The sequence below is a fragment of the Trachemys scripta genome, chromosome 13, assembly GCF_013100865.1.
Source record: "Trachemys scripta elegans isolate TJP31775 chromosome 13, CAS_Tse_1.0, whole genome shotgun sequence".
Lineage (NCBI taxonomy): Eukaryota > Metazoa > Chordata > Testudines > Emydidae > Trachemys > Trachemys scripta.
In genome coordinates, this window is record NC_048310.1 from 19,990,708 (window position 1) to 20,013,594 (window position 22,887).

Consider the following 22,887-nt stretch of genomic DNA (forward strand, 5'->3'; position numbering starts at 1 on the left):
ACCTTTAGACTTCCATCACAGACCACTTGAACCGATAGAGAGTCGTAGGATATTTTCCTTTGTTTGAGGGGGATGAGACACTTTACTAGTGGGTTTCAAAGATACTTGCTGACATAAGAGAAGTGGAGAGACTCAGGGGTCTTGGGTTCCATTCCAGGCTCTAGAGGGGAATGCGGGAACTTCTGCCATCCCCCTGCATCCTGGTCCAGTCCTGTGTTTTCCCCATCCTGGCTCCTCATCTCAGACTGTCTCCTCATGCTTCTTCTGATCCCAGGTCCGGTCTCCCTCTATGTTCACTTATAGTCCCAGTTTTCCCCTCCTCACCAGCGAACCTGTAGTCCCAGTCTCACCCATTAGTGCTCCTTGTCCCATTCTGCTCCCCACTGCCCCCTCCTTACCTCCTCACCCCCAGTCCAGCTCTTCTCCCCTCTGCATGAAAATCAGGGAGTATCCTGAGCCCAGCAAGTGGGGCTTTTGAGAGCCCAGGGGAGAGAGTCTCTCTGCTTTCATTTCTAGTGCCCTGCCCCAGCTTGGCCCACAGAAGCACAGAGCTACAGTTGCAGAGAAAGTCCTGCTCAGCCCCCTGCAGCCCCAGGCTGGAGTATGCTCATTGTAGACAGAATCTGCAGAGATTTTAAAGCTGCAAAGATCTAGCAAATCTTTACTAAGCATGTGTGAACTGCAGTTTTTTGAAGGCTTATACTTTGACCAAATTTGGGTGGATTTTAATGGGAATAACAAAAAGCACACCCTCTCCAGCAATATTTCAAGTCCCTGCTCTAAAGTGTGGGTGTACTAGCATATCTTAAAAAAAAAATCAGATTTTTTTTTTTATTGGCAAAACCATTAATTTTTTACTAACTTTGTTCTTGAAAACAGGTGACCTATTTGGGCTGAAAAATATGTTTGTTTTTTTTTAAATCAGCCTGAGGTAGACGTGCATCATGTAAAATTTCGGTCGGAATGGTTAAAGTTTGGTGAAGTTATAAGCATCTGAAAATAAGGACTGAGAATGGGAGGTAATATAATAATAGGTGGTGCTACCAGCCACACCATCAATTTCTATTTAAAAAAAGTATTTGTGATTTGTTGATCTTTTACCAAACTGCCAGGTTTGGTCTTTTGCATATGCTCTCTTCCATTTGCATTAAGTCTTCTCTAGGTATCCCTGTGTTGTTATTTAAAAAATAACAAATGTAAACTGTGGAAGCCTCCTTTTTTTTTTTTTTTTTAAGACATCTAAACAATAAAAATATTACTAAAGCTGTGTACAGAGGTTTTGTTTGGGTTCAGTGGGGTTCACACTGAGTGTTGTTTTGAATTGTGCAAACTCAAAACCTAAAAGCCAAAGTCTGCTAAAGGTAAGTTTCGCAGTTTCCATCAGAAACTAAACCATGGTCCAGATTCACTGAAAGGGGCAAAAACCTTAATCTTTTGGCAAACTTGGCCCTAGTTTTCCATGAATATTTTCTCAAAAGAAAAAGAAAAACACGACTTTGTGTGCCGTGTTTGTGTTTGAGTGACCAATTTTATTGGGAAGTTTGTTGACAGAACAAATTTTAATTGATTATTGTAGCATGTTTGCTCTCTGGGATGGGGCTGTATTCTTTTTTCTTAAGGAACACAGGTACTTAATCCTGTCTAGCACAATGGGACCTAAATTCTTGATCAGTAAGTGGTACTCAATCCACAAACCTGCTTCTAAATTATTTTCAACCAATCGGAGAACATATAATGTGACCAGTATGTCCAATCAAAATTAAAACAACTTTAATTTCATGAAGATTGTTATGTTCAGTTGCTGTATTTTGAAAACTAAATGCATTCTTGATTTTTGAAGCATCCATTTATATTCTGTTGATGATTTGGGATTTTAAATACCACCTTACTATGGGGTGACCATTGAACAAGTGTGAAAAATTGGAACAGGGGTGGTGGTGGTGGTGGTAATAGGAGCCCATATTTAAAAAAGCCCCAAATATCGGACTGTCCCTATAAAATCAGGTTTCAGAGTAGCAGCCGTGTTAGTCTGTATCCGCAAAAAGAAGAACAGGAGTACTTGTGGCACCTTAGAGACTAACAAATTTATTAGAGCATAAGCTTTCGTGGACTACAGCCCACTTCTTCGGATGCATATATCAGGACATCTGGTCACCCTACCTTACAAAAGCTGTATTGTTCTTCTTTAAAGAACATTGTAGGGACCATACCCTTTTCTCTTGCTATCTGGCTCAGACAAATTCATCTATATCAGTGTTTCTCAAACTGGGGTTCCCAACCCAAAAAGGGGTTGCAAGTGTATTGTAGGGGGGTTGCAGTATTGCTACCCTTACTTCTGTGCTGCCTTCAGAGTTGGGTGACCGGAGAGCAAAAAAGGTTTGAGAACCCCCGATCTATATAATAGATTCCAGGATTGTCACCCTATATGTAACTCTGAAGCCTAGCATCAGCATCAGTTTGAAGCAAAGGAAACCGCTACAAGCATGGTTGAAAGCTCTTTTTTGTAGAATATCAGGCAGGTTGAATCGTCACTGGGATTCACAGTCAGTTACAACCAGTTTTTTAAAGTTTTAACTTTACAAATTACACCCGTGCGGTGTATAGCTACAGTAAGGCATTCATCTGTGCCATTCCAAGAGTATTAGACTGTTGTGATTGGTTGAAGGTAACTCAACCAATCAACACCCTTACTCTAAGCTTATATGCATGCAACAATTTAATTGGTTGTATGAGGGAGATTGTACAGAAAATGGATTACTTGGCCCACCTATCACAGTTCTTCAAAACCATCCACACAACAACACAACGAGCACATACAATAACCCCAAACACACACAGTCCGTCACTGCAGCATACACCCTTCATTCACCATCCACACAAATCTCCCACTACAACCTCCTGGACACACACCAACACAGCCACCCACGCAACCACACACTACCAACATACCCACTAACCTTGACTACACATAGCTCCTCACAACTGCCATGCCCATGCAACAGCATGGGCTTTAATCTCCGAGTTCCTGGTGCAACTCAACTGAAGTAAAGTGTTACTCCATCAAGAAATGTACCCCTTGGGTCATGGCTTTATTACACCTAGGGTTGGTTATTGCTATTTTCTTTTTGCTGGATTTCCAGTAATGTCTGTTTATATGCCTCAGTTTATACTAAATACAGCTGTTAGGCTCCATTCCAGTGAGCTATTTTACCTTAATACTCTTGTGCTGGAGTCCCTCCACTGTCTGCGCTTGTTATGTTTCTGATCCACGCATTTCCTTTATGAATCTTGAAACACGATATATAAACTTGCATTGGTTCATTTGCAGTCCTTTGGTATTAAAGCACTTTCTTATGCAACACATTAATGCAAGTTACTACTTTTTCTCGTCAGAAACTCCTGTATCACACTCATTTTTTATAACAATGTGATTTTAGTGTTTTTAACCTTGTTTTTTGCACAGTTTGTTTAATCTGTTGTTTCTGTACTCCTGCACTGCAAGATACGGTGTATGAAATGTGCTGCATATTTTCTTGGATAATATATTGTATATGATAGTGAAAATTTGCTAGGCTGAGCTTTTATTTTTTTGCACATTTTTGGTTGTCATATGGGTGAAGGTCTTTCACTTAACTGAGTTGCTGCCAAAAGTTTGCCTGGTTTTCTGCTGTCTGTGTAAATCTTCACCTCTGAAATCAATTACTGAGAAGAAGGCGATATTTAGCATTGAAACTTTTTAGGTTGGCTACAGCATTCATAAGCAAATGAACAAGGTTTACAATATTTCTAATTTAATAACTGTAAATATTCCTCACAAATGCAAGTTATGTCACTAAATTTTTTTTAAGGAAATAGAAATGAGTGATTTACATTTCGCCATTAAAAGGGAGAAGAGAAATGCATATTAAGAAAAGCCCTATTTGCTCCTGCTTCCTAAAAGACAGACAAGTCAACCTTTTTATGATGATGCTGTTTATTGCTTCTAGGCTGCCTGAGTATGGAAGACATCCCAGCTCAAGGTTTAAAAAAAAAAAAAGTCTTGAAAGCTATCAAAACCAAACCAAAAAAAGATTTTGTTAGTCTGTCAGGTAGATTCCCCTCTCCTCCTCCACATAAATATAAAGAAGATTGATATCCAGTAGAAGATGCTGCTAGGGTGATTGGTAAGGAATGCTTGAGGCTTTGAATGCGTGTCTGGGCCTTTGTTCCTTCTAGAGAGGTCCCTTAAGAAAACTGAAAGTTCTTTGAAGAAATATTTTATGTAGATTTAATAGGCAATGTGGGTATCCAAGATAAGCCCTTCTGCATTAAAAATATTATGAATCTACAAAAATAGTAGTGTAACTATTGTAATTTTAAGTAAATTATTTTTCCTCTTGTGAGAACAGCAGTAGTGTTCACAATCTGTTCATTGCTCCAGACAGATCTTAAATTTATCTCTGTCTACCTATCTAATCTACAAGTATTAACAAACTCTGGAGCAAGGTTTAAGAAAGTATAGTGGATGAGGGTGGCAAGGAATAGGAAGCAGACAGATGACTCTTCACAGCTCATCAGCAATCCCTTTCCACCTCTGTCAGTAGGCCATTGGTTCAAATCTGTTTCATATCATCACTATGGGACGGTTACTTGGTAAACTGCATAAAATTAGTCAGAAAAAGCTCTGTTAAAGAACCTTAATGTTCTTTTTAATGTTTGAGTGCAAAGTCAAGCACTCTAAGATTAGGAAATGCCAGAATTAAGGTTGCCTGTGCAAACTTAATTCAATCCTTTTGTGTGTATGCTTTATGATACAGTCTTTAATGACATGTTCACATACTATTTTTCCCCACAAGACTACTACCTCATTCAGTGCACAGGATGAATGGTGCTCACTTAATGAACAGCATTTCAGTGTTTTGTTTTCTCCTTGTTCACTATATGGCCCCATACCTTACTTACTGCACTCTCCTCAAACACTGCTCAGAAGACAGAATTATTAGTTCCCTCCTACGCTTTTCTGTGGTGCTTGTCATTGTCACATATGAATGCTTCACAAACATTAATGGATTTATTTTTGAAACACCCCTGCAAGATGAGGGGGTATTATTATTTATTATCCCCATTTTATAGATAGCAAACTATGGCACAGCAAGATGTCCAATTTGAGACATTTAGGACCTAATATTTTAAAGAGTATTTAGCATTATTTGGCACTTCATTTGTTCAGAACACAGTTCCTATTGAGTTCAACTGTGAGCACTCAGCACTTGTGCAAATGTAACCGGAGGGTCCCAAGTCAGCACCCCTAAAATGAGGAACACACAATTAATGGTCCCTGGTGAAAGGTGACTTGGCTACCATCAGAGAGGACCTCTTGGGCAGAGACAGCGATAGAATCCAGTTCTCCAGGGTAGCAATAAACTGCCTTAACCATGAGACTGTCCTTTTTCTTCCTGCAGACCACTGCCTCATTCTCTACACACATTCCAACTTCTGCAAAAAAAAAAAAAAAAAAAAAAAATAGATGGATCCTGTAGATAGTAGTCTCCTTCATTGTGCAATCCTGATTCATTTTCGGAGCAGGTCCATCCAATGCACAGAATGAGGCAGGGGTCCTGTGAAAAAAAAATGGGCTCATGTAATTAAAGACCATATCGTAATTAGGGCTCTGTCTCTCTCACGGATTCTGTGACTTTTCATGACTTCTGCAGTGGCCAGTAATGCTGACTCTAGGGCTGCCCAAGCACCTGGCTCCGGAGCCAGCTGCTCAGGTTGCTGCTGGAGCGGTTCTTGCAGCCAGCCGCTCGGGCGGCCCCACAGCCAGCTGTACTGGCTGCTGCTGGAGTGGACCCGGGGCCAGCCACACCAGCTGCTGCTCGGGTGGTCCCGTGTGGCTAGCCCAGGGACTGCCTGAACAGCGGGCCCAGGGCAGCTGGAGCAGCCGCTGCTTGGTGGTCCCTGGCAGGTGTCCTAGGGTGGTCCCCAGCCCCTTCCTGAGCAGTGACCCCCTGGTCCCCTCCCAGTAGCAGCTGCCCCCAGCAGCAGTCTTGGGCGCGGCCAGAGCAGCCGCTGCTCAGCAGCCCCCAGTAGCTGGTGCTCCTGGCATCCCCTCGGGGCGGCACCCTAGCAACATGCCCCTCCCCATCCCCCTCCAAGGTTTAGTCATGGGTATTTTTAGTAAAAGTCATGGACAGGTCATGGATTGTGAATTTTTGTTTATTGCCCGTGACCTGTCCATGACTTTTACTAAAAATACCCATGACTAAATCGTAGCCTTAATCATAATGCATATGCAGAAGGGGGCTGAAGTAAGGTTGCTTGGGCAGCTTTAATTCTGGCATTTCCTAACTTTTGGGTGTTTGACTTTGCATCCTTAATAATGTTTTTTTAACAGAAATTCTGCCATGTAGCATTATACTGACACCCATGGTTCATCACAGAGCTGAAACCTTTACATCCACCACAGACTTTTGTCCCTTGAGCCAATGGAGTAACTGATAGCAGAAGTAGGTTGTTACCATCTAGGTGGACTGGCACCAATGGGCAGTGACACACTTTATTAGTGGATTTCACAGATATTTGCTGTCAGCAGAGGAATGGTGAGACTAAGGATTTTGAGTTCTATTCCTTGGTGTGGAAGGGGAGTGTACTCTAGTGGGCACAAACTCTTCTGCCCATTTCCCTCATGCTTGACCCTTCTGCCCTGTCCCCTCCAACTTGTCCCAGTCCTGTCTCTTCCCCACCCCTGGATCCTCATGCCACTCCCATCTCTTCACCTACCCAGTCGTAGTCTCACCCATCTGAACACCCGTGTGCTCTTGCTCCCACTCTCCTTGCCCAGCCATCCCCAGTCCTTCCATTGCTCTTCCCTGGCTACTTGTGCTCAGTCTCGTTGTCCAGCCAGACCCTGTTCCTTCCCCTGCACTTGCTCGCTCTCTCTCTCTCTCTCTCTGCCTCCAGTCACATCTCTACTGGCTCCCATACCCTGCTTCTCCGCCAGTTCCTCATCCAATCTCTACTGAGCATATGTGAAATACGATTTGCCAAAGGCTTATCACTTGGCCAAATTCAGATGGATTTTCATGGTCATGGCAATAGGGCACATCCCTGACACAAAGGTCACCTTTGCCAAATGTCAAGTCCTCATTCCAAAGCCTGGAGCACTAGAGCATTCCAAAGAAAAGGTCCCCAGAATTTTTTTTGAACATAAGAGAAAAATGTATCTTTCTCTAATCTCATTCTTGGTAATAGCTGAACTATTTGGCTGAAATTTTCAGGAAGAGTTCAGGCTGAGGTAGACACCTGTCATGGAAAATTTCAGCCCAAACAATGAATTTGGCAAAGTTATAAGCAATTGAAAATCGGGTCTGATTATGGGAAGTTTTGGGCAGCCTTAGTAATTAATAAGCAGTGCTATCAGCCTCACCTATAATGAATGTATGGTCTCTCTCACTGTCTCTCTCTGTCTCTCTAGTTCTTAGCGGACAGATGTATCTATTATAAAGCTCTGTAATCAGAGTGGGCACTAATTGGCATCCTTCTTGGCTGAATCAGCAGAGAGCCTAAGAATTAATGGTCATAGATATTGAATTTACCTCTCACCACTAAAGAGAGTTCCTAGGTCAAGGTTGATGCACATTGCTAAGGGAGTGTAAGGTTCAGACTATAATAAATAGTTGGCCACATTGTCAACAAGGATCTCGATACATGTACAGTTTTGTCGGTGCATTTGAATTTTCCTATGTGAATCAGGTAGTTAGATGTCTAATTACTTTATTTGTATTTGCAGTTGCCCTTTGATGCAAATTTTACTCTTTGTGGTTTGCATACTTGGAGCCCATTTAGAAAACTGGGCTTTCTGTATTTCTTACTCACAAATAATTTTATTCTGTCAGTGTTTGTATGCTGCATAATAAATTTTTATATGTAGCCTAAAATATACACATAGAATTAAATCACATTTTGACTGTTGGTACATTTTTATTGTTAAGACTAGGTTGTAAATTTATTTGGTAGTAACGTATTAGATTTATCTCCTCAAATGAAAATAGACCACTAAAAATAATGGGCATGTCGGCTGCCTAGGACAATTTTATTGCTAGTTATTGCTAAAGCATACTGCTGAGGGAAAGATTGTGAATAAGTCAGAATCATTTTCCTTCATAAGCTTTTAACAATCACTTTTCTCTTATTATGATAAAGAATAAATATAATCTAATTTTTCAGAGTTACATCTAAGCAGTGCACAAAATGTACCATTGGTTCTGGAAATAGTTGGACTTAATTTGTTTACAGGTTAAAGGATGGAGGAAAGGAATATTTTTGATGTGGATAAGAACAATGAGAGTGATCCAGACGAGGGGGATGACATTGATGATAACTTTACGTATATTGATCTATCATTTGGTGGTCTCAAAATGCTGTACTAAGCAGGGCAGCCCAGAGGATTCAGGGGGTCTGGGGCAAAGCAATTTTGGGGGCCCCTTCCATAAAAAAAGTTGCAATACTATAGAATACTATATTCTCGTGGGGCCCCCGGAGCCTGGGGCAAATTGTCCCACTTGCCTCCCCCACCCCCCGCTCTGGGCGGCCTGGTACTAAGTGGCATATTCTTTGTGTACGAAAACATTTGATAGTATTTTCTGCCTTTCTCTGTTGCATATTTTTAGAAAGATTTCATATACTTCTGAGAGGCAGTTGTCCAAGAAAATTGTGTGGGCTTCCTTCTTTGAGTTGCCTTTACCTTTCAACCCATTATTTTCTCCAAATCCCTCTCTCCAGTTCACCATACTTTTCCTTATTTAGAGATGGACCTTCTGAAGTCCCCATCATTGTAACTCTGTGGATCAAGAAATGTTCTGTTAATAATGCATCCAGCACCTCTCTCTAAAGCAGTGACTCCCAAACTTTATTCATTCACGTACCACCACCTTATACGTTGTTGTGAAGTGAATTGATGGAACGCCAAGATCATATATCACAATTTGGAAGCCCCTGCCTAGAGGTGAACATTATCTTTGCCCGGTTTCCCCTGGACTGCTATGTGGGAGTTCACTTATCTTTTTTTCTCTTTTTAAATGTTCTAGCTGTATTAATTTTTCAAGGAAAATACTGAACAGAGCCAGTGCATGACTACAAGATCAGTATGTACTAGTTACAAATATAATCTAAAAAATTTAATTTAGTGATGACATGTATCTGCCATATTATAACTGCTGTAATGCATCCATGTGACAGAAAATGTTAGTGAATTTCCCCCCCCCAGTTCACATTGTCCTTTTTTCCTATGCTCTGCTGTCTTATATTTACATCAGGGGTAGGCAACCTATGGCATGGCACGCGAGCTGATTTTCAGTGGCACTCACACTGCCCGGGTCCTGGCCACCTGTCCAGGGGGCTCTGCATTTTAATTGAATTTTAAATGAAGCTTCTTAAACATTTTAAAAACCTTATTTACTTTACATACAACAATAGTTTAGTTATGTATTATAGACTTATAGAAAGAGACCTTCTAAAAACATTAAATTGTATTACTGGCACGCGAAACCTTAAATTAGAGTGAATAAATGAAGACTTGGCACACCACTTCTGAAAGGTTGTCGACCCCTGATTTACATATTAAGATGCTTTAGTAATGTTCCTAGCTTTTAGCAATATAAAACACTTGTTCAAAATAAAATGGTACATGTTGCTGTTCACGTTCTCAAAAGAATAGGGAAGAAGATACACCTGGACATTTTTATCTGTATATGAATAAAAGAATTATCTTACTGTAGGTGTAGCAATTTGATCATTTACATGTTGCTATGTATTAAAAATAAATTATGCCTTTTTGGTAACCTGTAGAGGTTAATTATTAGATACTTATTTCATCACTGTGTAAAAGAACCTTTGTACTTTTTGCATCGTCAGTAATTTAATATGAGTGTATTTAATACTTTTTCTCTTATTATACTAGCAACCAACTTCTGTAGCCGCATCTGCTGTCCACCTGGGACTTCCAAGGCAAGCCAAAGTTGTACAGTCAACTGCTACACCAGTTAGTGCTACATCTACTGCAACCTTACATGGAGGCTCCACTCTGTCACACACTACAGTAAGTATTAAAAGTGTTACCAGCACAACACGAACAAAAATGAATGCCGATGCAACCAGTCATATAGGTAAGGCTTTCTAAATGAGTTCTGGTGATAAATATTAATATACTACTTGTATTACAAACAGGAAAAAAATGAGTTTTATCCATGAGTTTATTTTCCAAATATAGCGAGGGCGAAACTCACTGCCATTGGAAGTTACACATACTAATGCCGGTGGTAAATTTGCCCCTCAAGTTCTCTAATGTGAAAGAGCCAGATTATACCACCCACATTCCTGTCTAGTAATACATTTCTCTTTGAACAGTTCCATTGAAATTAAAGGAACCACTCAAAAAGTAAAGTAATATGAGTGAGGTGTGCCACATTTGGTCCCTCAAATTGTAACCTTAAGGAAGAATATTTTCTTGTTGTAATAAGCTGCTAAACTCAGCAATAGAAGGGAAGTGTAAGTTTGCAGTTTTGGGGTTTTAAAGATTTATTATCGAATAAAAGATATTAAAGAAGGTAATTATCTGCTTTTTGATTATAACAATGTTATCAGGTATCAATAGCTACCACAAGTGCTCAGAGCTTAATTAAAGCAACAGTAGCAACTGGAACCCCAGCAACTCAACAACCTACAGTAATTTTTGGAGGACAAAGTCAAACCCCAGCACAACCCCAAGGTCAGCCTCGATTGCCACTTCCACCTCATACGACAGCACAAGTACCAGCACAGCCCCAGGTCATACCTAGCTCTCCTGTACCAGGGACTACCGTTGTATCACAGGTTTGTATGTAAGTTCTGGAATGTTTGAATGTTAGAACATTAATAGGGATTTTGTTTCTTGGTTATGTGTGCACTTTTCAGTTTTATTTAATACCAGGAAGAGCTTTCACACCAACCCAATTCCCATAACATCCTGTTAGTGGCCTCCTTATACATTCTATTAAGAACACATTTTAACTAAATGCTTTGAGGGACAAGCAGTGATCTTGACAGTTAACTTGGCCAACTTTGTCCAAGTGTTGTGCAGTATAAGGAGTATTTCTGTAACTGGAACAAATAGACCTCTAATTATACTGCCCAACTCCATTATTATGTCTGTGAGATACACAGGTTGTTCTATAATATCAGTGGCCTTGTCCTCAGTATATGGCAAAGTGACAGTTTTAAAGGTCATGGTGGGTTAAGATTAGAGCATATGTTATAATAAACTGATAAAATAAATTGGGATTTAGACATGATAATATTTGAAATATATTTATTTATTATTTGATTTGTTTGGTACAGTTGATGTTATATTGAATAGTAATTTAAAAAGTTAAAAAATAGGAAAAAGAAACCGTGAATTCAGTATTTGCCATCTCAGTGATTGCTTGGATTTTTGGCATTTCATGATGGTTTTTCATCATGTAGGGTTACAGTTCCATGAAGGATATAATGAATGATAGCATATCAGACATGAAAAATAAATATTTCTGTGATTAATTTAGTTAGTAACTGTATGGTATGACTATTAGTGATTAAATGGAAGTGAAGATAGTGCCAAACTACAGCGGCAGTAGCCAAATAATTGAAGACACTTCTCAAATTGCTTTTATTTGGATAAGAAATGTTCTAGTTTTCCCATTATTTTCATGTATTAGTCTAAGCAGTGAACAATATCAAAATACTATGTATATCAGATTTTTTTTTTTAAACAGGAAATGCAAGAGAATGTGAAGAAATGCAAAAACTTTTTAGCTACCCTGATAAAACTTGCTTCCCATAATTCACCTTCTCCAGAAACATCCCATAATGTGAAAGCTCTGGTTCAGGATTTGCTGGTAAATGTTAAGCTGTGTTAATTGTATATTGTACATGCTGTTTATAGATGCTGAAAATTGTTACTGAATTTGATACTCATCTATTTTTAGCTTCTGCTTGCAGTACAGAAATTTTGAAAGGTAAAAGTGTTGCATAAAAATGGTCATACAAATTTTTCTGCACTGAATGCAACCTCACAATTGATAATCAAACTGTATTTTCTTTTGCTTGTAGTGGGTTAAAATGCTGATTAATGTCACAATATTTAATAAACATGAACAATACTCTTGTTTTGATGGATAATATTTTGATAAAGTTTATTTAGAAATATAATAAATATGTTTTGTGAGAGCTCTCTGTGGCTCTGATCCTGTAAGCTGTGGTCTCTTATGTCACGATTAAAATCCCATTCAAGTGATTTGGGCTCTGTAGGGATGTAGGGATCTGCCTTTCCGAAACAGCTTGCAGGATCGGGGACTAACTGAAACATTTTTCTAAGAAGTCACTAAAGCCAAGATTCTGTAAACAGATCCCTGGGGGTCTTTTTGCAAGAGTGGGGCCTGAATGCCTGTGGATTTCAAAAATTCCAAACTTAAACAAAATGACTTACGTGACCGAAATAGTATTTTCAGTAGATGGAATCTAAGTGATTGGTCCTGCAGAAAAACTGACTTATGGTAGCCTCCAGTACTACAGATATTTCAGTGTACACTACAGAACAGATATACACTGCAAACAGACTTTATCAAAGGCTTTGACAAATAGTCAAGCTCGCATTGTTTGTGTATGCAAAGGAATATGCACCTGAAAGAACGCTTGCACATTTTAAACATTTTGATTTGGAAAGTCTAAGACTCTTTACCACATAAAAGTGATCCAACAAAAATATTAGTGGTTCCAATAAAAATTAGTTTGAACTTTTGAAAACTAATAGTTTTAAAGAATTAAAGTTTAAAACATTGAAAAATAAATATAGCAGGTATATTTTGTTTCTTCTCTACTATACTATATTAACCACAGAGAGTCTCAAGAGTAGGATAGCTGAATCATTAGACAGCCTATAAGTATTTAACTAATGATAGTTTCAGAAACATTAAAAATGTACTTAGCTTCCGTAGATCCTTCATCTTCACTAATAAACATACATACATATAATTCTTCTATTTTAAATCTTACTTACAAAATTCTACTTGTTCACTCATCTGGGTGGTGGTGTTTTTTAACCATCGAGTAAAGTATCTTTTTCTTATTCTGATAAGTTTTGTGCCAGGGCTAGTAAATGTTATAATAGTTTTTCAAGGTTTGTTTTTAAATACCAATTTTTGGATTAGTATTTTAAAGAAATCACTGTCTGAAAGTTATCAACAGAATGGAAGTATTGAATAAAAACTTGCATGTTTGTGGGATCCAGTTGTTTCTTTAAGTGTGCATCCCTGAGGGAGTTGCATACATAAAGGTCACAGATTCCTGAGTTCTGAGAAGCAGTGTGTGTGTGTGTGTGTGTGTGTGTGTGTGTGTGTGTGTATTAGTTCTTGATAGAAAGATTTGATAGCCGTGGATGAGTTTGAGAGACTTTAAAAGTCCCTGTTGATCTGTGGCTTATCTATTGAGATATATAAATATTTCCACAATGTTAGCCTGTCCTAGTATATGTTCTCATTCTTTGAGAAAACAGAAACATCCCAAATAGTTATTTTTTTCTTTCTCCCCTCCAGGATGCAAAGATTGATCCAGAAGAATTTACAGGCTGCCTTCAGTCAGAGCTGAAATCATCTCCTCAGCCATATCTAGTACCTTTCCTGAAGGTGAATATAAATATTGTTTAGATCTTAAATGTATCTACCGAATACGCGTCCTTACTTCAGGTTTAAATTTTTTTAGAATGTACAAACTAGCACACAATATGTAATCAGTTTTGACTGTCTAGAACATTTTAGTTAAGATCACATAGAAAAAGAAGACAAACTCTAATTTAGAAACATAAATATTCTGTGGGTTACTTGAATATTATATTCCTATATTTAAATGGAAAATGTGAAGAAATGGGTTGTCTTTGGCAGCTTTATTACATCACATTTAATATAAGTAGTTAAAGACCACCCACATGACTTTAGGTATCTTACTGTTGTAATGGGTTTACCTTTCTATGATAAATAAACACAGTATTGTCTATAATAAAGTACACCATTCAGAAGTGGATGGTAGGTTACTTCACCAGTATGTTTGTAGTACCCATGTTGAGATACTTTTTTCTAGTGCTTTTGTCTTGTCTAAATAAGAGCAATCAAGTACATTCAGTGTACATGGCAGTGTGTAAGCGAGATTACTAAACGCTTCTCTGGAACATGCTGTTGCTTTTTGTTGAAATAATTGATTAGTAAATTCTGTCAGGGTGGTCCTCTTGGGGCAGGGCTCACCTATAACGAGGAACATCGGGAGAAATATTATAAAATGTGGTATCAAATGGGATTGTTTCTTGTACCCCCAAATTAGCATATGCGGTTAAATTTTGTTTGCCTTACTTATTCAAAACTATCATTGACTTCCAGCTGCTTACCTATGTGATCAGAGTAAGCAGAATTTGGCGCTCTGGTACTCAACATTAGCTCCTAGATGTAAAACATGTATGTTTTGTTGTTCACCCACATCCCAGTTATCATGGTTTTCTATTTTTCTCCCAATTTGCAATCTGTCAGTTTAGGGCAGAATTTTCCTCTCATTTTTTAATTCTTCCTTTTCTTTCCTTTCCTTTCCTTTCCTTTCTCCTCTCTTCTCTCCTAAGATATAATTAACCCTTTCTTTTTACTCTCTTCCCTGCTTTCCTTCTTCAGCCATCTCTGACAAAAAGTTCTAACTTCTTCCCTTTCTTTGAAGTCATTTCTTGGCAACAACAATTACGTTTTTAAATAAAAAACAAAAGTTAAAAGTGACTACAGCCTGGGGTAAGCACTGCGAAAGCCTGCAGCTGCCTGGAGGAGCACTTCAAAAGAACATAATATAAAAAGTAAAAAGTTTATTCATAAAATACAGTGTACTCTTTTAGAACTTTTTTTTTTGGATGAACCAGTCTGAACATGAAGCACACAATAGCACACTTTTCTAATGAAGTCAGTACAGTACATCAGTAATAATACAGTGCGCAGCTATTGCCCTAAGACACCCACAATTAAATCTTCTGGCTTTAGGTACTCCATGTGGAGAGGTATCTTACTGCAGTCCTAGGAGGGGTGCAGTTTATTTCTGGCAGCACACAGTGCGAATGGAGCTCATTTCTGCCCTTCCGCTTTTCCCCATCCACTTTTTGCTTCTCACAGGATCTAAATCCATGCTTCAGGTAGTCCTAATGGGCTGCTGGTTTTGGGGCCTTACTCCCCTGTGTGGTGGGATTGGGATAGGTCGGGGTCGGTAATGTTTGGCACGCGGCTCGCCAGGGTAAGCACCCAGCACATCCTCGGCCCGTGCCGCTTCTCGCCGCCCCCATTGGCCCGGGACGGCGAACCGCGGCGAGTGGGTGCCGCGATTGGCCGAACCTGCCGCGTCAGCAGGTAAATAAACTGGCCCGGCCCGCTAGGGTGCTTACCTTGGCGAGCCGCGTGCCAAACGTTGCTGACCCCTCGGATAGGTCATACTGAGCCCACCATGTTGACCAAATTAAAAATTAATAACTTGTGATGAGATCCATGCTGAATTTTCCCCTCTTCATATAAAATATGAAGAATGTTAAAATGTACATGTTTATTTCTCCTGAAGTGCTAGACAGGTCATACAACTGGTTTTAAAGATTTATGCTTTCCAGTGTGTGTATACATTTCAAAAACAGACTCTTTTTTTGATGGTTTAGTAAGTTTGATTTTTTTTTCCCCATTTTTCTTCTTTTTATTTTTTTTTATTATTATTATTTTTTTTTTTTAGAAAAGTCTGCCGGCATTGAGACAATCTTTATTGAATAGCCAACATTCGGTTTTGCAAGGACAGCCATCTCAGCAGCCGCTTCAACAAACCAAGCTGTCACAAGTTATACCTCAACCTGCCTCTGGAAGTATTTCCTCTAATGTCACAACTCAGACAGTAGGAATAAGGCAACCAAACAGCATTTGCACATTTGTATCAAATACAGTTCAGCCTCCTCAGGTTAAACTAGTACAGTCAAATCCGAGTTCTCAACTGGTAGGTACTAAAACATAAAGGAAAACTTCTAAATAGGTTGAATAGTGGTTTTAAAGTTACTCTTTATTTCTATTATTACATTCTAATTTGGAAATACTTCTGTTTTTCATTATCTTGTCTTTCTGATATACTATGTTAGGTACTGATCCTACAAAGATTTACGCGCATACTCACCTTTATGTACTGAGAGTATTCCTATTAATTTTAATGGACGTACTGACACTGTATAAAGCTAAGGATGTGCATAAGTCTTTGTAGGATCAAGGCTTTCATTTCTGGGACATAGAGATTTTTATATAGTTGCAGTGGATACTTACCTAATTACAGCAGTACAAGAAAGCTAGCTTTTTCAGACTCACAGGAAGAATTAAGATTTTAAAGATGATCATGCAATCAGTGTTAAATTATTCTGCTTTGATTAGATTTTAATTTGATTTAAAATGAAAAAGGGAGGGTCCCTTTTTAAACTCTTCTGTACATTTTTAATTAGAAAACTATGGAGAAGAAAAGAATTTTACTGTACCAATCAGCGTGGGCTAGCCAGAATACCAAAATGTTATTCCCCACTCTTGCTTACACTGAATAATATCCTACTACATGCACACAGCCCCATTGATTTCAATGGGACTGCTCATGTAGTAAAATTCTACTCACTGTGGATAATAAGGGTGGTACCATTGGGCCCATGGTATATAGCATATATAGCCTTGTATATATATATTTTTCAGTTTCTACAAAAGCCTAAGTCTAATGATATGGCAGTCCATTATTGTCTTTCTTAATCACTTTTGTGAAATGGTGAAAAGTATTTCTTTGTTTGCAGTTCACATGTATATGTGAGTATAGTACACAACTTTGGTTTAAAAATTAGGATGAGCAAATTTGAATGTATTGTCTTAAGCTGATGGAATTCTGCTTTATCAGGATTCTAAAATGCAAGTATAACAGCTTTGCCAGAACTTGTTAGTCACATGACTGTTACTTGAAATAGTAGGCTCAGGAAAGGAAATAAATAGATGGATGACAAAAATCTATTTTAAATGTTTAACTTTAAATAGTTTATTTAATTAAAATGTAACAATGCACAATTTTTAAATACACGTTTGAGCTCCATGTCATTTGGACAGTACATAAGCTTCTTAAAACAGTTTAATCATTAACTTTTAAAATCTAAAATAATTATTTTATCGTAGGAGTAGCAAAGTCCTAGGAGAACAGTTGTAGTGAACTATATGAACTTTTTGAGATGCTGAGATACTTGACCTTATCTTTTATAGTAAACATGAGACATGTGGATGTGATCTTGAATCTGGACTTGGCTGCTGTTGCTCCTCTCTTTTAACTGTGTGAATTCCCTCCTCTGTAATAAGGCAAACCTTTTCTGGAATGTTGTATTATTTAGAACAGAATGGTACAGAGTAGCAATATGAATGCCTCCTCAGTCATCTGTTAACTTATTCTGTACATACAACTTCATTTCCAAACTAATGTATCATAGCTGACAACTTAAAAAGTGGCATGTTTTAAGCACTGGTTGGGTGGGCCATGCAATATGACAGTTCTGTATTGTGAATTGGTAAAATGACTGTTGTTAGGTACATGTTTTAATCTCATTTGGAGAAATGAAATAACTGCTGTAGTCTCATGAAGTAGCAATAGCTGCAAAGGCAGAAGGTTGCATCTTGACTTGCCAGAAAAAGTGTGTTCTAAGGACTATTACAGGATGGAAATACATTTAGAAAACATACAGAAATGTTTCATTATATAAATCTAAACTTCTTTGTCTGTTGCTTAGTAGTAGTATGGCTGATTGAACTGAATCTCAGGTTAACCAAAGCCCTGCTATATCGCCTAGATTGTGCTATATTGGTTAAGTCAGCATCTGATGACAATCATTGTACTAGGTTATCTGAGTTACCACAACAACCACTGTTCTAATTCCAGGCAGACACTTCAATGCAACTGTGTGGTAACAGAAATATTGACCTTTTAATGGTGAACATTGTGCATTCTTCACAGTAGTCTGTGTTCCCCAAACCCAGAGCACAACAAGAACCCTTGGCCAGATTGCCGAAGACAGACGGACAGAGGAAGATTACAGCTGGCCTGCCTAAAGCTGACCAGTGCTTAGGGAGAAAGCTGGCTGGGCTTCAGGTTCTCTAGACTTGGAGCTCACTGAAGAGAATTTCAAGTTTTGCAGACTGTCCAGCTGAAGGGGGCAGAACTACTTGGAGTATGGCCTCTTTAGAGCCAGCCTGTCTACAGAGTCATTCAGTGCCTTCTAAAATTAGGGGACCCAGTCTACTAGCTCTCTCTTGATTTTTCTGATTTTTACAAAGGAGTCAGAGATTGAGGTGTCTTTGAAACCTTTGGACACTCATAGTTGTAATATATAGCTATTCTGTAATATAGGTATTTCAGGGCTCCCCAGCCTCACTCAGTCTCTCATCCGGCATTGAGGCAGTAGACTTTTCTAAAGTCCTGCATTAGCTTAAACTCTCATTCTGTGGAAGTCACTGGTCAAACTCCCATTAGCGTCCGTGCCAACAAGATTATGCCAATGCTGAGCAATCTTGAAAGTCCCATGCAGAACCAGTTGAGTTTGTTGTTTTAAAGTATTGTGTGAATTTCCCCTCAAATTGAAGTTGCATCAGAATAATAAGAAAACAGTTTTCTTGTTTTCTCATTTAAGAAAGAGATATGGAACAAAAAATTTATGGCATAATCAAGATGTTGCCACAAAGCTGAAGTGAGATTGGTAGCACCATTTTAGATGTGTGAGGGGGTGCTTTAGTATAAATTTTCATCTGTGGGACCACGTACAGTTGTGGTGCATGAATGTAGAAATCAATCGGAGACAAAGAAAACTTCAGTTTTAAAATTGTATGATGCTGCTGATGGATCAAAGAGGAGATAATGATACCGCCTTTGTAAAGCACCTTGAGATCTGCGGGTGAAAGACCGAGGTGGTGGTATTAATTCCTGCAAGCTAAGGAAAGCTGGATGGAATCTTTGATTAGATTTTCCTTTCGATACTGAAAAATTATTGATGAGTGACTAATGTGATGAGCCAAAAACCTATTTATACACCTACATACTTGATCTAAGCCACAGTGTTCAAGGTTTGAGTAAACTGTGAATACTTTGGGGCTGGAACTTTGTATTCATGTATGTGGACAGTACTTAGCACATTATGGGTACTACAGGTAAAAAATAGTGATAGAACTATGAAACCAAACAAGGGCAGTTTTTCATATTTGTTGACCCATATTTGTTGACCACATATCTAGTGGTGATAATCCAGCTGTGTGTTGCATTGTATGTATTGTGTTTCTAAGGTTAGATTGAGAGATCCGTGCTATCAATACCATCCTTTTTTGCTATTGGACAACTTGGCTGTAGAATAAATTTTTCCTTTTGGTTTTGTTTCATTTGGGTGTAGGCATATGATTCATATTCACTTGCTATGTTAGATATGGACTTGCTGATAAAAGAGGAAACACTGCAATATGATAAGAAAGGGCTTCAAGAAGTATAGTCAGTTCTAGGGGTTGGACAGCAAACCTGAAGGTCTCTAGTGGCAGTAGGAATGTTAGCTTTCAGACCGTCTTTGGTAAAAAATCTGAGTTTAAATACAAAGAAATATAAATGTGTAACCCACATACCTCCTGGGTGAGGTGCTCTGTCCCATCTAGTGGCACCAAGACCACTTAGAGAGAGAGAGAGAGAGAGTGAGAGAGTAATGAGCCTGCTCTACAGCCTTAGCTAACAGCCATATGGCTTTTAGATCATACAGTAGAGGCTCATGCACTAAGCTCCAGAGGTCCTAGATTCAGTCCCACCTGCTGACAACCGGGGTTTGTCGGTGTTATAAATGTAATGCCTGTGTTCTGAGTTCTTGGTTAGGAAATGTGTGTTTTCTGAAAACAGTGCATGTTGTCCAACAGGGATAACTAGAACTTACTAGCGGCAGAGGCGGATTTGTGAGGCCCTGGGCCAGAGCAAGTGGGGGGCCCCTCCCCATCCCTTCCACCTGCAGTCCCTCCTCACACACACCCCTGCGCTCCTGATGGGGAAATGGGGTTGGGGCATGGGGGCTTCCCCCACCCGACTGGTGTTCCTGGCAGGGAGCAGAGTTGGGATGTGGGGGCTTCGCTTGTCCACCTGGTGCTCCTGCTGGGGAGCAGGGTCGGTGTGCGGAGGCTTCTCCTGCTTCCTGGTAGGAATGCCAGGCGTATCGGGGCATGGGAGTGCCCATTTTTCTGGCCCCCCCCCCCCAGTTGGCCGGGGCCTCTGGACATGGGCTCCGTTGGCCCAGTGGCTAATCTGCCACTGCTTATCGAAACAATATTTGCTCTGAGATATTTCTTAACCATTATGCCAGCCTTGGGAATGCTACTAAGTCATTATGTGAATAATGTGAAATTAGAAGTAAAATAAAATGGCACACCATGGTATGGGGATTTTGCTTCCACCCCCACTACTCTACTGAAATCTTTAGTTTTGGGTCTTTAACGTTGAGCTGGTGGATTCTGAATGCATTTTGGAGATTCAGTGGACACCATTCTCCTCTACTTTCTGTTTGGAAGACAGCTGGGATTGATCATTAGGTATCTACTGGTTTAAAGGAAGATTAGAGGAAGTTCACCGAAGGTGATAAAGTGGCTTGTATTAATGAACCAATGCATATAGTCCTGTCACTGAACTAAAATGAGTGTATAATAAATTTGAAATGCAAATAATCAGTGAACAGTAGATATTTAAAAGGCATTAATGCAGAAAGATACCTAGACATGACAATGGACTGGAAATTTGATACATATTTGCAATGTATGCCAGTGGCAAAAAGGCAAATGGGAATTTGGTGCTATAATACTGTGGACCATTGGGGTGGCCTTTATCCACCAATGGTAGCACTTCCCTAAAAATACAACATTCAGTTTTGGGTACCTTAATATAAAAAAAAAATCAAATTAAATAGAATTCAGAAAATTACAAAAATGGTGATTAAGGAACAGATTTAAGAGGAAAGCTTAAGAGAATTAAATAAATATAGCTTGGTCAAACAATGACTAAAGGGGAACATGAAAAACGTTTACAAATATTTTAAGGGTTTAAACATTAAAGTAGGGTGATAAATTATTTAGAGTGATCCAAAAGAGTATAAATAGGAATAAAGGGATAAAATTAAGCAAAATAGTATTTAGGCTGAATATAAGGGAAAATATCCTTACCATAAGATTTATTATTAGATTGTGGAATATTCTCCCAAAGGAAGTGATGAAAGGCCCATTGCTTGAAACGTTTAAAAGTAGACTAGAGAATATATTATAGAGAACAATCTTACAGTAAGTGGGAGAGGACTTACATGACCTAATAGTTTTTTTTTTTTTTTTTTTTTTTCATTTCTGTCTTCACTGATTCTTTGAAAGAGTATATCCAGTAACACCGTATTGGTCAAGGTGGAGAAAAAGAAGCTTTTACTAGAAGATGCTGTCTGTTTGATTTTTTTATTTATTTATTTTTTTTATTAATGTGAGGGGAGAAAACACAATTGCATATGCAATTTTACAAGCATTATTTTTGAGGCAAGTTGTAAAAATTTGGCCCCGGATAGCAACATTAATGTTATATATGAAATCTAAACCCACAAAAGCAAGATAGAAGTGAGTTAATGCTGCCAGATTACATGATAGCTAAGGTTTGATATGACATTTATCTTCAGGAGTGAGTAGACTGATAAATCACAAGTGGCATAGCCACAAGTGAGTTAGCAAGTGTTTACTCATGAGTGAAGATAAATGTCATATCAGACCATAGCCAATCTGTACTGTGTGCATATACAAGTTAAGTGGCTTATTTATTTCTCCCACAATATTTTCTCACTTAATTATGAGAAAAAAAGAAAAAAATACCACGCAGAGAATATTGTATTCAGAATTGTATCATTTCCGGTGTGTTTATTTCCTATGCTGTTGCCTTTATTGCTATGTTTTGCATATAATTGTGTGAAAACATTGTTTGTTAGTTCAGTATGCTCAAGTTGCTGTCTGAGGTGCTTCTGTGTAAGACTTGTTTTAATGCACAAAGGGGGCTGGATTGTAACTTTAAAACCCAGGCCAACTAAAGGGCCAGCATATAGCTGTGTTGACACAGGAGGTTGTACTATGCCCACTCCCTGCCCAGGGGAGTAGCAGCCTGCTATTAGATGCTCTTTGCCATGTGTAGGCTATGCAGATAGTATGGACAGGGAATAATGGGGTTCCCTTTCTTTTAAATAATTTTGCTTTATTATTTAAATTTGGCAATACTTTTTATTTTCACTTTATTTTTTCTGCTTTCCACCCCAGTATATTTACTTTCTTTTATACTCCCTACCTCACTTTCATAGAGAACTGTCCTCTGGACCCTCTTCTCCACTCCTGTTGTTCCTGTTGTCCCACACCCTTTCTCTCTCTGTTAAGCCACTCTCAATAATTGCCTTGTCTTTGTTATCAAACCTTCTCAGCTCTTTAAAATCTGTCATTTTACATCATTTCAGAGGAGAGTAGAATGTATCAGGAAATGAAGACAGGTATTGATGTCATAGAGAGGAGAAGTTTACCTGCTATCACCAGAGTAAAACTTAGTTTGAAAGAATATTGTGAGTATGGTGACTAGAGAGAGCTGTGGTTGAGAAAATTAGCTTTTCTGCCTTTCAGATCAGAGTATCCTATGACATTGTGGACTATTGTCTTCCTGCCTATTAAAACCCACTTGTTCTATGTCTAGTGGTAATTCCTCTGCATCAAGATGCATTCAAATTCAGTTCTCCTTTCTCTTAATATTTTCAGTTACCAAGCTCCTCTT

The 22,887-nt window shown here is 38.8% G+C and overlaps 1 protein-coding gene across 1 annotated transcript in view; it reads left to right on the forward strand.

Moving 5' to 3' along the window:
• Positions 1–22,887, forward strand: part of LOC117886407 (transcription initiation factor TFIID subunit 4-like) — a 209,123-nt gene that overhangs the window by 19,138 nt on the left and 167,098 nt on the right. Inside the window, 5 exon segments of the mRNA XM_034788161.1 lie at positions 9,941–10,078; positions 10,624–10,851; positions 11,769–11,891; positions 13,587–13,676; positions 15,784–16,038. Of these exon segments, the coding sequence (XP_034644052.1) occupies positions 9,941–10,078; positions 10,624–10,851; positions 11,769–11,891; positions 13,587–13,676; positions 15,784–16,038 (834 nt within the window).